This window comes from Hippichthys cyanospilos, chromosome 19 (genome assembly GCF_059441005.1).
Source record: "Hippichthys cyanospilos isolate Australia breed blue-spotted pipefish chromosome 19, RoL_Hcya_1.0, whole genome shotgun sequence".
Lineage (NCBI taxonomy): Eukaryota > Metazoa > Chordata > Actinopteri > Syngnathiformes > Syngnathidae > Hippichthys > Hippichthys cyanospilos.
In genome coordinates this window covers 1,470,605-1,488,259 of record NC_142387.1, presented here as the reverse complement: position 1 = coordinate 1,488,259, position 17,655 = coordinate 1,470,605, and the positions used below count along the sequence as shown (strand labels likewise).

The 17,655-nt window shown below is 39.9% G+C and overlaps 1 protein-coding gene across 1 annotated transcript in view; it reads right to left on the bottom strand.

The window, feature by feature from the left end:
* pkd1l1 (polycystin 1 like 1, transient receptor potential channel interacting) overlaps positions 1–15,907 on the bottom strand; it is a 48,024-nt gene extending 32,117 nt beyond the window's left edge. The window contains 17 exon segments of the mRNA XM_088441849.1: positions 840–905; positions 984–1,154; positions 3,267–3,356; positions 3,617–3,780; positions 3,910–4,113; positions 4,220–4,398; positions 5,331–5,528; positions 5,586–5,718; positions 5,798–6,037; positions 7,548–7,716; positions 7,847–7,907; positions 12,238–12,324; positions 12,557–12,822; positions 12,868–13,044; positions 14,054–14,175; positions 14,882–15,017; positions 15,806–15,907. Of these exon segments, the coding sequence (XP_088297975.1) occupies positions 840–905; positions 984–1,154; positions 3,267–3,356; positions 3,617–3,780; positions 3,910–4,113; positions 4,220–4,398; positions 5,331–5,528; positions 5,586–5,718; positions 5,798–6,037; positions 7,548–7,716; positions 7,847–7,907; positions 12,238–12,324; positions 12,557–12,822; positions 12,868–13,044; positions 14,054–14,175; positions 14,882–15,017; positions 15,806–15,878 (2,536 nt within the window). The 5' untranslated portion in view covers positions 15,879–15,907.
* Between the last annotated feature and the right edge of the window lie 1,748 nt (positions 15,908–17,655).

Below are 17,655 nucleotides of genomic sequence, written 5' to 3'. Positions count from 1 at the left end.
AGCATACATTGAAGTCTTTCAGAGGAAAGAAAGAAGAAAGGATTTTGTATTAAAATAAGTGAGGGACAGCCGTTTTGGTGAGATAAGCATTTGATTGATTGATTTTTTCATTTTTAATATATTTTCATAATTTTATTTTGTTCATATTCAATTAGTGGTAGAAATAAAATGATGTTCTTATATTAAACTGCGATTTGCAATTTAGCATACAATCTTGTTAAAGTTTGCCTGCTCTCGATATCACGTTCTTTCTGGTTTTTTTCTGTTGTGGGTTTATTTTGTGGTGTTTTAGGTATTTCGCTTTTGGGATCATGTTGTGTTTTTCCCTTATGTCTATTGTTAGTCTAATTTGTGTCACCTATCATCAGCGTGTTTCAGCGTGTTTGCTCCAATCAGCTTCCCCCGCCTCTCGTTCCGTCCAGCTGTTTCATGTTTGCGTAATTATTGTCCTGTTTATTTAAGTCACAGTTTAGTTACATTAGTTGTCGGGTCATTGTCTCATGTCTAGGTTTGACGTTGTTGTTTTTGCCATCCATAGTTCTTGTGCCAATTCCGCAAATTCCCTCTCTCCTTGTTGTTACCCCCGTGAGTTTGGTTTTTATTTTTGTTGTTACTTCTGATCTGGCGTTTTTTTTGTGTTTTGCCCTGTTCCTGCAGTAGTAATTCTTTTTGTTGAGCTCATCTCATCCTGCCTCCCTGCATTTTGGTTCCACCATCCCACACCCGTCACCAACATGCTGCACCAAGTTTTCATTATATATATATATATATATATATATATATATATATATATATATATATATATATATATATATATATATATATATATGTATAAGTACCTGTTGGTCTCCCTGCTGAAATTCCTGGATCTCCCTCCTCTGTGATGTGCAAGGGAACATCATAATCTACACAAGACAAGAGGCTTTAACAACATATTGGCAAGACTTTGACAGTAGCATCCTGTGGCCATGCCTAAAATATACCTTGTCCATCTATCACATCAGCGCTCTCCCAGTCTGTAGAGGAGTCATTATCATGAATTGTACTTCTAGTTTCCCTCTGATCAAAATGGCCAGTACCATCCCCACTGGTAGCGTAGTACAGAGACTCCAGAAAGCCAATCTCCACTCGAGAATGATAAGGGGGGTCCTCATCTAGCCACAAACAGCATTACAAAGAGCATTATCTGTTAAATAATTCATATAAAATTACCACACTTTTTTAATCCAAGGCCTTTCAATTCATTTAGTACCGTCAAAGGAGCCCTGTAAATCAGGGGTGCACAACAGTGCACCAAACTAATAGAGCACTCAGCTTGTTTCTTTTTTCACACAAATGGGCTGTTGGGGGTTTCCAAAATACTTTTATGAGTGCCATCATTTGCTAGTTTGAACACACTATTAACGCCAACCTAATAAAAGCCCTCAGCTTGTTTCTCTCCACACAGATGCAATGCAATGTTGGGAGTCTCAAACATACTTTTAGGGTTGCTGCCATTTGCAAGCTCATCTGGTTAGGTAACAAATATATCAAGAATCCATTCCTTGTCAGTTTGTGGGTCCTTTAATGTTGGCAGTAGTACTCGGTCCTTACAGGGAGAAATCATTATTTCAAGTAAGACTCCTGACATTGCCTGTGAAAATCTTTTTTTGTCTTCAAGGTTGTAGACTCATCACCTGTCTCTTGATTGGGCCTTTTTCTTTTTCCCCAAACGTCTTACTCATTTTGCTTCTTTGTGAGTGAGATTTTGTCGCTAAAGTAACAGAATCACTTTTCAAAATAAAACATTTTAAAAGGACTGCTCTGTATCCCTACACCTGATACTCTGAGTTTGCGATAAGTCGGCGCCCAACCTCCAAGTCTGCCAGTAGTCAGCACCCGACCTCTGAGTCCGGCACAAGTCCATGCCCGAACTCTGTCTCTGTTCCAAGTCAGCTCCCAACCTCCGTCTTCGTTCCAAGTCGGCATCTGACCGTCATGTCTGCTCCGTGTCCGCTCCATGTTGGCATCCAACCTCCATCTTCGCTCTAAGCCTGGCCTCCATCCGCTCCAAGTCGGAAGCCTAAGATCTGTCCTTGTCAAGGTGAGCAGCCATTGTCCTCAGTCAATGTCGAGCATCCACCATCCTCAGTCAGCACCCATCAGCTGCCATCTTCAGTCAGGGTCAAGTGACATCAGTCCTCAGTTAGCGACTCCTGTCAGCCTTCAGTGACTGCCTCCATCTCAGATCAGCCTCCAGCGTTTGCCTCTGTCCCCAACATGCCTCCTCGCCGCCAGTCAGTGTCCAGCGGTGGCCGGTGTCCTCAGTCAGCATCCTGCTGCCGCCTCCGTCTCCTATCGGCCTCCAGCAGCCGCCGCCCTCTCAGGTCCGTGTCCAGCAACTAGCGCCTGTTGGCATCCAGTGGCCGCCTCCGTCTTCACCTGTCAGTGTCCAGCAGTCATCTTTGGGCATCTGGGTTGCCAGCCCGTCTGGAGTAGCCCAGTTTCCTTCGTCTTTCACACCAGGCGCCCTCCTGACTTGCTCCGTCAAGTGCTTCTCGTCTGGTACCTGGGATGCCCTCCATACTCGCTCTGTCGGGCGTATCTCCTCTGGTGCCCGGGATGACCTCCTGACTTGCCCCACCGAGGGCATCTTGTCTGGCACCCAGAAAGCCCTCCTGTTTTGTCCTGCCGGGCACATCACATCTGGCGTCCGCGACGCTCTCCTGACTTGCTCTGCCGGGCACATCTTTTCTACTGCTCGAGGCCCCCCCTGGACTGTTTATGTTGAGCCTCGTTCCCTCCTCCAGGCTCCATTCCACCTGTCTTCATCAGGTTTCTTGTTTGTTTTGGGATGACTGGGAGAGGTTACGTTATGGTCCGTGGTTCTTTGCTTGTGTTATGGTTAGTGTTCGGGTTTTATATTTCTTTGTCTTCTGGGTTATTGTTGGCCTGTGATTTTTGTCTTTTCATATTCTGGTTTGTTCTATTTCGCCCCTCCAGACCGCCAGAGGCAGTGATAAAAGCACAAAATGAGCTTTGTTCTTTTGTTCATGTTTTTAGTTAGTTCATGTTACTGTTCCCCTTGTGTCAGTGTCCTGTCAGTGTGATTGTGTCCGGATTTTCAAATAGATTAGTGCAGCTTCACCTGATTTTGAATAAAGGTAGTTTTTTTTTTATTTTTTTTTTACTTTTTGATCACTTTTGAGGCAGTATTGCTTCATATTTTACATACCAATGATGGCCTCTTGAGGAATGAAAGCACCTAACTGGTAAGCAGGACTTACTTGACAGATGTGGATAAAGATGTGAGGAGGACATGGCTGTTTCTTTGACGCTGGATGGGGCACTAAGGTCAACTGAATGACAAAATGGGACTAGAAAAGATGACAAAATGAAATGATTTTACTTAAGAGTCATCTATCTTATCACTTTCAATGAGGACTGTTTATGGTCATAGGTAATGGGGACTACATGCCAGACAGACAATCATTCAGTCACATTTGCCCTACTACAGAGTAGGAACTGAATCTATGCTGCCTGCACTGAAGTCAAGTGAATATACTATTACACCATTAATGACTCTCAATAAAGCCAATTAGGGTAATATACCATGAATGAGATGAACTTGATTTACCTTCTGCCACAGCTTTCAAGGAAGCATTAACCAAGTGCAAAGTCCAGGTGTAGTAGATGTGGTTTGGAGGGACCCCACAGTCTTCACACATGGCTTTAATTGAAATGGCCTGATCCCAGTTTACTTGGTCTCCGTCACACTCAAGACATGACACCGCTACTCTCCTGATTTTGAAACATTTAGAGATAAAATCCTAACTGGTTGATTCAAACAGCTAAAGCAGCATTTTATTTACATCAAGAATTTGCTCATTTCTGCTATTTGTGCAAATCGGAATGCTACTTGTCTCGTACCCAATGACGTTTGGTGTTAATGTGATAAAAGCCTCTGTCGAAGCTGACAGCTCTCCACTGTGGACTGTGAGTGTGAAATGAAACTGATCAAAAATTTCTTTGAGGAAGCTCATGGGAAAGGTGAACACAGCAGAAGAATGATCAACATAATGGGTGAAGCACGAAGTCTTGATGGAGCTGACTGGTTCACACATCCATTTGAAGCTAGAAATGAAAAAAAAAGTAGATTTTAATTCACCTACTGTACAAATGCATCAAGGCCTCTTTTCCATTTCCATTGGACATTCAAAGGGCCACAGAGTTCCTCCACCTGATTGGGTCCATAGGGAAGTCAGGATTGTAGGAACGCCGTCCATCCAGTGTTACTAACGTGATGTTTCCATTAATGAAGATGTTGGTGCCGCCTTGGATGATAGCCACAGGATGGCTGGGAATTACCTGAACTCTCACACTGTAGTTACTGTACACTACACTGCCAACTACCTTGACCTGCAAAATGTGCCGTTGTAAAGTCAACCACATATACAGAAATTCACCACCTAGTTATCTAGGTACAAATACATTTATTAACTGTGTATCCCACACAGTCACTGCAAGATGAAGCAAAAGAGTAAATGTCAAACGCATTCAGTGTGTGTTCCTAAAAACTAAGCGGAAAATTTATTTAAAATGTATTTGGCTGAATGTGTAAACTGTTTATTTTAGTTTTCAAGCAATGACCAATTATCTGTTGGTTAATGTATTTGAAAGCTACGGATGATCCAAAGGAAACTGATATTCTAGTTGATTAAACAAGGTTGTGTTTTACATGCAACTGAAGCTCTGGAACAAAATAAATAAATAGATAAATAAATAAATACACCTCTGTTGGTTTGACTTATGTATGTGGTTTATGGAACCGATGATCGAAGAATATTTCTTTTGAAGAGACTCAAGAGCCCCATTTTCATGCCCAGGGTAGGTCATTTCTTACTAATGAGCACAGCTCGAATGAGACATTTTCAGAATCAGACATTGCGGAAGCAGAAATTGACCGCCTCTGCACGGAATCGCTGGATTTTATGCAGAAAGATTTCCACTTGGAGGTGGTCTAAAGTTGACCAGAGTGATCATAGATCACTTATGTGTGGGAACTTGGAGATCGTTTTCGATGGTCTAAAGTTGACCGGTGATCATAGATCAATTATCTCTAGGAACTTGGAGATCATCTACAATCCTTAGCATTTGTGTCAGTGTCCAAAATTTATTTTTATACTGATTAATTGAGAAATTTAATTGGTATGCAGTCCACCTTTGTACTTTAACTGATGTTATAACTTGAGAATCATGAACAGAACACAACCTTAGCAGTCATGAAAAAAAATCATGGATGTAAACCAACTAGATCAAAAACAGCGCTGGCACAACTTTCTGAATCTTACGTTGGCCATGGCAATGTATGTCTCATAGCGCAAGAGATGTCCTGGCAGTACGAGGCTTTGCTTGTGAGCATCTGGAACAGGCAAAATGCGGCCTGCAGAGTCAAACACAATCCATGTGTAATGGAGGCCCCTCAGTCTGTCACATTCGATGTCAGCATCATAGGTTACCCCAAGATTGAGGAGGCTGTGTCTTCGCATCTGAGTGAATAAACATTTAAAAGGTATTTGCGCAGTAAAACAAATAAAGGGCCTTACCTGTAGTGTGAGAGGGCCCATGTTCTTGACAGGTGGAGGTTGACATGGATGATCTAGGACAAAGATGACGCTGATTAGGGAGGCACAACTGACCCGGTTGGATACAGTCACTTCCATCTGGAATGCTCCAGTCCTACAACCAAAACCATGTCAGAAGGTAGGTTTGTTTGTGCAATGTCAGGACAAACCTTTGAATTTTGAACTTTCATCACCTGGCGAACACGTGCCGTTCTATGCTTTCTCCCAACCTCGTCGTCCCATCACCAAAGTTCCACAGGAAGATGACGTCAGTGCCGGAATAGACTCTGCAAATCACTGTGGTCATCTGGTTACGAAGAACGTAAGCCTGGTGGAGCAGCTTGTTGAGCTTCACTGCTCTTTGAACAAGTATGGACAGTACCCCAGACGTGAGGGAAATGTGACCATCGGACATCAACACCGTAATGTTGTACCTATATGGGCATAACATGAATTTAAACATGTTTCTTCCAAATGCAATGTAAATTTTGTTGACTGTGTTCATGGGTGAGTGCTATTAATCTTTCATTTTAATATATGTACTCATCTTCTACTCTGAAACTACAGGGCTTGATGATTGGACTATCATTTATTCAGAATAATGAAGTTACCCGTGTTGGCTTTAACAGTTAATGTGGTCCTAATTTTTATGACTATGACAGAAAAATTGATCTATAGATTATTATAAAAGTCACACCCACTAAATTAAACGCTGGCAAAGTTTTATAATGTTTTCTGTTTGTGAGGCTTCTCATCCTGAAAACAGAAGCAACATTTTCAAACTTCCGTGTCAAACTTCCTGTTTTATTTCCGCTTGTCTTCACACACAGTTATGAGGGATGTTTGAATTGTGTAAAGATCGGAAGATGTCTATGATATCCACTTTGTTATTGTGTTGCATCTTTGGCACTGAATCCTATCTCTGATGAATATATTGTAATACATACCTAAAATTCAGCAATATTTAGTACTGGTAGTGCTTCTCAAATGGGGTTATGTGCAGGCATGCAAGGGTTATGTGAGATATTAAAATCGATGTAAAAAAATTATCCACGCTAAAAATATTCATTAATAATTCGTAAATTATGGGGCGGCAGAGTGGAAAACTGGTTAGCGCGTCCATCTTGCAGATGAGAGGCCATAAGTCCGTACTATGGCCTTTGCATGTTCTGTACTCTGGTTTTCTCCCAAATTCCAAAAACATGCTTGGTAGGTCTATTAGCCACTCTAAATTGTCCTTAGGTGTGTTTGTGATGATGAATGGTAGTTTATCTTTGTGTGCCCTGCGAATGGCTGGCTACAAAGTCAAGGTGTACCTCTGCCTACTACCCAAAGACAGCTTAGGCTGCAGCCCACCCGCGACCTATGTTCGGAGAAGCAGTCATCATGGATAGATGGACGAGGCAAACGATGGATGGATGGATGGATGGATGGATGGATGGATGGATGGATGGATGGATGGATGGATGGATGGATATTATAGTTTGGCCCCAACTGTCACAGTATGTACTGTACTTTGCATGACTGGTCTAGCTCTCTTAAACCTTAAAGTTAATGATTTCTGTTTGAGAATAGATCTTTACTATGATCCCAACAGAATATTGTTGATCATTTTTATGACCACTATACAAATAGAGTTCCAAAGTTGAATACATTTGACAATGTTGGCATAGCACTCTGTTTTAAGTCTTTTTTTTTTTTTTCCTCATTTGAAAATGCTTTTCTTTAGTTTGGGGATTCTTAGCTGGCTGAAAAAAAATATTTCACAGGCGGTAATTCACTGAAAAAAGGTTGAGAAACACTGATCTCCAATGTACTGCATATTGGGATACATGCTGGTACATTTTTTTTTTGTTTGTTTTGGATCTGATTAGAGTAGTAGCACCACACTGTGTGAGTTCATAAGTCTGAGAGAAGATATTTCATGTTTTCGGTGTAAAATACCGTCCAGCATTGTAGTATCTTTTGGTGACATTCCTGCTACAAGTTCTGGCAGTTGTGGAGTCTCCAAAATTCCAGAGAAACTCAAGAGGCTCAGCCAAATCGGTCACAGCTAGGAAGGGCACATCCGTATCAATGGGATAGGTTTGACGTTCTGTGTAAACCCTCACAGCTGAAAAGTCAAAACAAATTGCATCAGCAACAGAGTACGAATTAACGCCAGTAGGAATTTAATGAAATAAAAACTCCAAACACAGTGGAACTGCTACAAGTCAAACAGGTGTCAGTGGGTGTCTTCTTACTTCTATCAATCATGTTGGGAGTGGTGACATGAATATCGGTGAATGCAGGACGCACAACCACCTATAAATACACAATTTAAGATTTCTGTATCACGTCATTCTTTTCTATGAATGATTTTCTGTTTTAAGTTAGGTCTAATTTTGCGTCATTTTAATGACTATCTAAAAGGTAAGGTTGGCTATGACTAAATACACACCCTTATCAAAAATGTAAAAACTCGGTGCCTAACGTAATGATTTTCTGTTTTAAGTTAAATCTAATTTTGCATCATTTTAATGACTATCTAAAAGGTAAGGTTGGCTATGACTAAATACACACCCTTATCAAAAATGTAAAAACTCGGTGCTTAACGTAACAGTAGAAAATTATTAAAAGGATCTTGGAAAATCATCCCTCTATGGCTTCATGTAGAATCTTCAGCTATTATTTCTAAACTTGTCATATAGCATTAATTAGACTACCCAATCAAAGAGTGGAGAAACAGAAGTTACAGCAATCAATTGCTCAGGTGGATCACTACTCACAGCAGCTCAGGACACGTTTGCAGGCTCTCGCAAAGGACGTTTCTTGACCGGATAATTAATTGCTTAGCAACATAAATTAAAAACAAGAAATTGTAAAACTCTCTATTTTCATGAGAAATTTTTCCAGCAGCTTTAAGACTGCACAGTGTATGCTTTTAAAGCATCCTTCATGAAATCCCACTAGACTCACATAGTTTAAACTTAGCCAATAGAAGAGCAAAAAAAAAAAAAATTGCCTTTACAACAATGTCGCTCAGTTTTGTTAAGCATAGATTATTAGAAGTCAAAACATTAGAGAGCACTTTCAGCATGACCCAATGCAGTTTTACACTCTTGACAAGCAGGATGATGAACTAAAGAAGCTGCCACATACTGCATGAGAATGGAGCCTAATTAGCGTTTTCTTTATTTGCAGTTGTTAACTTGATACCAATACATTCATATACAGTGGGCCCCCGGGTTACGAACTTAATCCGTTCAGCGGCTACGCTCGTATCTCGAATTGCTCGTATAGCGGGCAATCCAAACCCATGTTAATTCGTGAATGCGTGCAACGCGCACCGAAGCCTTAGGTGAAAACGACACACTGTATACATATATTAAAATTGAGTGACATAATCTGCTGTACACTTGCATTATAGAATAAATACAATGGATAAATAGCTTTTACCTTTGAAACGACGAGACTTGAGCTGGGTGTAAGCAGAGGGGGGCAGAGTCCAACGCTCAAAGTTAACACGGCGATAGATATGCTATTTGGTCTTACAGTGTTACAGTAACTCTTTCAGTCAGGGTGCAAATCACGCAGATACTAAAACATCATCCTCTTATTTCTTTCTTTACCGCTGCTAGTAATTTTAGAAGCTATGTCTAACAGATAAAGTTTGCAAAGTCTTCACAACCTTCCATTTTTCACTAATTTTCTCTCCTTCCTTCCATCCTGTCCCATCAAGCTAGATAAAGGCGTTCGGCCAATAGCATATCGGCATTTCTGTGATTGACGTGTGACGCCGGCCAATAGCATCTCCGTGAGTGAGACCGGGTGACCTTAATCGACCAATAGCATATTCGCATCTCCGTGACTGACTCATAATTATTCGCACTTTTTTTTTAAACGGTTGGAATGTATTGACAATTAATTTAAAAAAAAACACACATTTAAACCAATGACAATTCTTTGTCCTGCAATCGGCACATTTAATTTCATGTCAGCTGTTTTTCCCTTTAGCTGTACAAACACTACACTTAAATGGTAATATATTTAGACACCGTGAGTGAGACAGTCAGTGTGACGTTGTAAGACCAATAGCGTTCACGTTACTACCACAAGTATCTGCTGATGATTGATAATGTAGCTACTGTTGATTTTATTGGCGCAATTAAACGAGAACATTTCTACATACTCAATGGTCGGCATGTCGAATTGCTCGTAAGGCGAGAGATTTGTTCATAAGCGGAGGACAAAAATCTCCCTGAGGACAAAAATCTCCCTGATCCACGCTCGTAAGGCGAATTGTTCGTAAATCAGGGTTCGTAAATAAGGGTGCTCGTAAGCCGGGGGCCGACTGTACATTATTTGGGCTGTGCAATCTGTAAACTTGAGAAGGGGAAGGGGGAAACTTCTTGGATTCCCTTTGGGTAAAACCGTGATTCCTATTTCTGCTCTTCCGATTAAAAACCACAAAACGACAGTACCAATGTGTAGTCAAGTCTCTTTTATTTTATTTTTCTCCTTTCACGTCAGTCTCGCTCGGCCACACCAACTCAAATGCGTTAACTAAGAACTTATCTATTCAAAACAGAAAACAAATGTACATAAATGAAAACAGCACACATACTAAATAACATATTACACGATCTATCAAAACTACGAGTCGCTGTTGGAGCGAACACTTTCCCAATTCCTCTGAACTTTGAATTAAGCAGTAAAATGCACTATAAATACGTTTAAACAAGGGAACAAAACGCTTGTTGTTTTTAATTTATTTAGCAGTAAAATGCACTATAAATACGGTTTTGTAACCACAGTGTAAAAAAAGAATCATAAAGGTGCTGTCTGAGAAAATATTGGCTCTGCCATATCCTGGAATAGTGAACATTCTCAGCAATGCTCTCCTTTCCGGATCCACTGTAAAGTGCCCAGCAAGATCACTCCCCTCCTCTCGCGTGATACTGTTGCGTGAAAAGTGAACTTCATGTTGACCTCGCGACAAAACACCTCGTGTAGAGTGTAAATGAAGCGCACCATCTGAACGCAGCATTAGGGTCATAAGTTGTTTTGGGAAAATGTCACAAAGAGGGGATGAAAAAACTCAGTATTCCAGGTCGCAACATGAAAATAACGTAAGTTATTATTATTATTGTTATTATATAACGTAAGTTATTATTGTAACACGGAGGTCCACTGCATATATATATATATATATATATATATATATATATATATATATATATATATATATATATATGTGTGTGTGTGTGTGTGTGTGTGTGTGTGTGTGTGTGTGTGTGTGTGTGTGTATGCGTGTGCGTGTGTGTTAAATTGGCCACAGTGTAAACTAAGCGTAATGGCAGCTGCTGATACAGAAACACTCCCCCGAGTTCAACCAACCAATTAACATTAGTTAGTACAGCACGCCCCCCTCTAGCTCCCTGGGTAGCTAGCTGATGACCCTAGTCACGGTTGGCATTAAAAGTGGTTTTTCTCTATAGAAGCTCACAACCACGTTGAAGCCGTGACAAATATCTCTTCCGCCTTTATACTAAATAGAATCGACTTAGTTGAAGAAGGCGACCGGTAGTAGATGAAAAACGACACCACGACTGTCCTCCCTCTCTCGCACATGCATGTGAATGTGTTGAGCTACGCAGGGACAAATATTCATACAGAAATCAAATGCTCTGTAATCAAAACAAAACAAAACTTCAGCACATTCACCTAAAAATACAATAAAACAAAATCAAATACAAAACAATGTTTGCAAACTCCAATTTAACTCACACAGACATAATGCTCACATACATGTAAATGAATGAAAATGTTGTCTAGACTTTACTCAAGTTATATGTTACCATTGTGATTGATAATGCTCCCGATATGCTCAGAGATGAACTGGCACATGTTTAATACTTCGCACATAATTTAGCTGCTCACTTGAAAAAGTTTATTTTCACATCTCATTTGTCATGAATGCACTATTAATAATGCACAGGTATTATTTATTTGTTTTTTTTTTTGGGTGTAACAGCTTTTCACATAACATTTTGGCCATGCATTTTATTTGGAAATGACATGATGTATCTTGTTCTACCTTTTGTTTTCATTTCTGTTACATCTTATTTTATAATATAATATATGATTTATAGGTAGAGACAAAGAGTAGCAGCTGTCCAAGTGCTATTTTTTTGTTCCTTATAAATCAGAACTTAAATGTAAAAAAAAAAAAAAGCCACTGTTTTCTTTTGTTAGTGTATCTTGCAAGCACGCTAAAGTTGTATAATGATGCTTTGCACATCTATAGATTGAAGCAGCAATCAGTTTTGATTGAATTTAATTATCTTGAATCGAAAATCAATTCTGAATCAATTCAGAGACCTCAAAATTGGAATCAAATCAAATCATGAGATTTTTTTATTTAATCAAAATACTGTACTAATCATTGTTGGGTATCCAAACGTTTCTGTTGGGACCCATTGTTTTTACTACATGGGAACCCAACATTTTTCAGAGGGAAAATGAGCACTCCATTGTATCAATGTATTATTGTTCATACTGTAAATAATTTCTTCTGCTGAGCACAATTATGCTACGAAGCTATTGTTTTCGACAAAGTGACATAATTAATTAAAAGAAACAGAATACTCACAATGTTGATCATCTTCTGTGTCCATCCACTTAGATTTGAAGCGTTCACTGACACTGTGCGAACTCCTTCAATTCGGAAAGTCCATGTCTGGCGTACAAAGATATGCATTGCTGTGCTATATTTGCTGGAAAACTTTAATCTAATGTACTGATAAAATTGTGCCTCAACAAAAAAATACATTAATTCAAATAAGCAAACATGAAATTACCTTAAAAATGCATTTACACACATATAAAATATATGTAAATATAATATAAAACATGTATAAAACACATATAAAAAAGTGTATAATCTATTCTATTTAATTGTGCTCACATACCGGGCTGTTATTCAGGCCCTCACAAGTCCTCTCGACCCCCATCTTCTTGTCACGCTCTCCGTGACTAAACAACCAGCACAAGTGTGCTGCTGGCCGGTCAGCACTGCATGCTCGCAGTTTGATAAGATCCCCCACGTAGGCAGCCTGCACGGTCCCACTTTGGGTGCCGGTCTGTGGGTGGGAGGCTATGTGAAGCAAAGAGATCTCCAACGGCACCAGGACACAGAGGCTCAGAGGTGAGGAATGCTTGGAAATGGGGTTGGAAACTGACCGGAAAAGATAAATTATTAAAACGTTCAAAAACAGTATACTTTTTGTAAAATCCTACATACTGTTTTCGTGTTTGATTGATTCTTCCAAAATAGATTTATATGTAACTGCAAAGGAACCATCATCTGACACGTTAACCTGCTGTAAACTTTGACTCTCTGAGGTCCTACAGAGGAGCTCCAAAATCATGTAAATAACTCCACCCAGCCCCGGCATCCCTATAAAAAAGACACACACACACACACACACACACACACACACACAAATCTGACTTTGAAGAAAAATAATAGGAATACGCTTCAAATGGCTGGCAACCAGTTCAGTTCAGGGTGTACCCCACCCACTGCTCGAAGACAGCTGGTAGAAGCATGTCCTTGACCAACGTGAGCATAAGCGGCTTGGATAATGGACAAACGGATGATAGTATTACCTTTTTTTTTACGCACTATAATGCGCACTGCATTAATGACATATTTTAAAACTTTTTCCATATAAGGCGCACCACATTATAAGGCACAACAGTAGAAGCAGTTAGACTTTATTAGTAGATTACAAACCAGCTTTCTGACATCTCCATTCACTCCCAAAATGAATAAACAACTGTCTTGTGTTTTATTTTATTAGTATTTCCATGACAGTTTATCTTTTAAAAGCAAGGTATAACATGTAGTGCAACATCTATATCAGGGAACTTTTCCTCCAGTGCAATCACAATATAGTAATACTCAAATAACAATAATAACTCAAATAACTCTAAACTCTCAATAGCATAATAACTCAATGTCAATATGACCAACCTTGTTCAACTGTAAACACACAAAAGAAACAGGTAAAGATTACTTTATCAGTTCAGTCCCCATCTACAAATCCCAATCTCAGTATTGATCCATATATAAGGTGCACAGGATTATAAAGTGTACCATCAGCTTTTTAAAAAAAAAATTAAGACTTTTAGGTGCGCCTTATAGTGTGGAAAATACAGTACATTGAATGGATTAACCTATGCGCAAGTACGTTTTTTACATGCATACTGTTGTCATTGTGACTTTCAGTTTGTCGCTAATTCACTTCCATCCATCCATCGATCATCCATCCATCCATCCATCCATCCATCCAGCCATCCATCCATCCATCTCTTTAAAAGTACTGCGATCATCTCCTAAAATTTAAATCATAGACTTTTTCTATCTTTCTTTTTACACAAGAGCATTTTAAACAGCCTCTTACCTGTGACGTGGTCAGGGTGTTCCACCAATTTCTCGCACACCTTCAGAACAAAAGTCTTCCCAGGAAGTAATTTCTCTAAAAGTGTGGACAAATTCATGTGGTGCAAAACTCCTCTTTGTGTCCTGTGCCAAAATTCACAACATACTATCAATAGGAAGATTAGGGAAAGAGATTATCCAAAGCAGTAAAACACTGAAATACTGGTCAAAAAATAAAGATAAAAAGAAATAATTTAAAAATATTTCAATTTATGTCCTCCATGTGCTCCTCTGACCTTCTGTGAACCTCCACTGAGGAAGTGTTAGAGCACACAGGCACTCCCGTGCCTTGTAACTGTACTGTAGCTGTGACAGTCCCTCCTTACACCACTGTGTTTTTAATTTTGCAACATTATACCTTATGAAATAAATCAATAACAATAACGAATAGCACATAATGTCAGATTAAAACGCGTGAGATAGTTATTGTAAATAGATGAAATAAATCTTAAAATTTGAAATAAATGCCAGTGAAAATATCAGGGTCGAGGAACCTATAGTCTGTGGGTCATTTATAGCTTTATGAACTGACTTCAAAAGGTCAGAGGACAAAATTTAACACACATATGCTCAATGAAAGAAATAATGTCAGGAATTTTGCATGCCTGCTGGAGTGCTACATTCAAGCTAGAATAGGAAACTAATTCCCTAACTCTTGATTGTAATGAATCACTGCACAAAAATGTTAGTCTTGACAGAAAAGCAGAAAAATAGCCTAACTTTTTTCATTGCCTGCATTTAAAGCCTATAGGAAGAGAAAATCTTGAAGGTTTTTAACTTGTTCTCTCACCCTTCAAATAAGCAGAACCCCCAGCAGGATACCGGGTCAAGGTCATCGCAGACATGCCTGACAGGCTGAAACAGGCTGCTGGTGTCAATGCATCCCAAGTACCCCTGTGAAGTCTCCCCCTGAAGTGCTGCTGCCACTGAAGACAAGCAAAGAAGAAGAAAGTAAGTCAAAGCTGCCATAGTTTCAACTCATGAGAGCCAAACACATGTCTCTGACCATCATTCAGCGTGACTCACAGGAAGGGAGTTATGGTGAGAAAAAGAGGATGTCCATGCTGGTGCCTGGACCTTCAAGTGATTGTATGCAGGTGAAGAGGGACAGGTGTGAAGCGGGGGAGGAAGATTTCACTCACCATGACTCAAACTGAGTCATGTGTGGTCAAACTAATCTTATTACTACGGTAGATTCAACAATCACTTTGAAATTCAGTTGTTGATATTTGTTCAAACTTTCAAGTTTGCTCATGTAACAACTAATTTATCAAGTACTTATTTAAAACCATGTATTAAACTAATATGTAGCTAAATTGTGTGTGCAGGTATGTGCTTGCACATGTTTTAATACAAGGTATCACTAATGTCACAAATACAGCTCTGTATACAGTTTCATGCCTGTAGGTGGCTACTGATTTTATGCACACACAACCTTGTTTAGTACCCATTTTAGCCTGAGTAAACTTTCGAAGTTACCCTTTTAGCAGTCATCTATCTGTCTATCTATCCATCCATCCATCCATCCATCCATCCATCCATCTATCCATCCATCCATCCATCCATCCATATATCCATCCATCTATCTATCTATCTATCTATCTATCTATCTATCTATCTATCTATCTATCTATCTATCTATCTATCTATCTATCTATCTATCTATCTATCTATCTATCTATCTACGTACCTACCTACTCACCTACCTACTTACCTGCTCGGTGAAGCAGTGAAAGGGATCTCAGCCCGAGTGAGAATCCAGCTCGCTCTAGTCTTCCTGTGTGCATGTTCTCCCCAAGCCAGCGTGGGTTCTTTGTCTCTGTGTGCCCTGCAATTGACTGGCAACCAGTTCAGGGTGTCCCCCGCCTACTGCCCAAAACCAGCTGGGATAGGCATCAGCAAGCCTGCGACCCTAGTGAGGATAAGCAGCTATAGAAAATGGAGGGATGGATATACAGTGGGCCCCCGGTTTACGAACTCCCTCTTTTACGAACCTTTCGACTTATGAGTGTGGACCGCGGCGTTTTTTGTCCTCCCCTTATGCACAAGCTGGCGTTTTTTGTCCTCTTACGCACAGACCTTTCGTCTTACAAACAATTCGACATGCTGTTCAATGTGATCATACAATTATTTTCGCTTTGCTGCATCAACGACATCAAATGTTCACGCTTGTCACGGTAATGCTGAACGCTATTGCTCTTACAATGTCACAGTCACTGTCTCAGTAACGGTGTCAGTCACGGAGTCAGTCACGGAGATGCCAATATGCTATTGGTCGATTAAGGTCACAGTCCCGGTCTCACTCACGGAGATGCGGATATGCTATTGGTCTGCGTCACGTCAATCACAGAAATGCCGATATGCTATTGGCCGAAGGGCTTTATCTAGCTTGATGACACAGCTGTTCGGGATGGAAGGAAGGAATGAGTGATAAACCGAAGGAAGGAATGTTGTAAAGACTTCGCAAACTTTATCTGTTAGACGTGGCTTCTAAAATTGCAAGTGGCGGTAAAAGAAGAAGTAAGAGGATGATTACAATAGAAACCAAGCAGGAGATAATTAAAAAATACGAAGGAGGCGAAAGCATAGTTAACCTTGCTCGTGAGTATGGCCGTAACCGCTCGGCAATCTTCTAAGGGCAAGACTTTCCTTGCCGGGGGACAGACCTCGGTCGACAACAAAATGGAGAGGCTTCTTCTATTATGGATTAAAGAGAAGGAAATCGCCGGTGATATGTTCTAGTTTGAGAAAAGTTCTTGTTTAAGAAAATAAATCAATAAATTCTGCGGGTTGGTCTCTGCTCCTCTCCGCCTCCACCCTGCTCAAGTCACGTCACCCCAAAGGTAAATGTCATTTTTCCTTTGTAAATTTATGTTATTTAATTTAACGGTACAGTAGATTATGTTACTAATTTTTAATATGTGTATAAAGTCGTGATGTTTTTACCTAAAGTTTTTGCACGCGTTGCACGCATTCACTAATTAACATAGGTTTGGATTGCCCGTCATACGAGCAATTCGAGTTACGAGCGTAGCCGCTGAACGGATTAAGTTCGTAACACGTGGGCCCACTGTACTATATTATAATATATAATAAACTAAATAATAATAATAAATAAACTATAGCAATTATAATAACAATAATGAAAGTCAATTTTATTTAAAATTCATTTTTCCTAAATATATATTATATATATTTGTTTTATTTGTAGCGCTATCCTTCATAGTCTATTCTTTTCGTGTCATAGTATAGCCATTTGGTTACACTCCTAGAGTTGGAGTGTTGTAGTTGGAATTTTTAGCCAATTAGAATTCAGCTAACTTGTCGGCAGGGTGTATGTAATCTGCCTTAGCCAGAAGCCAGGGCATTCACATCAACACGGCGCTGGCTTCTGCACAAGCGCAGATGGATATGTGAGCGGACCGTATAACTTAATGGACTTAATGGATTTATTAGCAAATCGAGTAATAAGATCTAGAGGTCTCAAGCTGACCGTGACGTGAGTGGATGCTCACAACAGGAAGGCGGTGCAAGCAAGCTACTCGGTGTTGGCTTTGGCTAGAG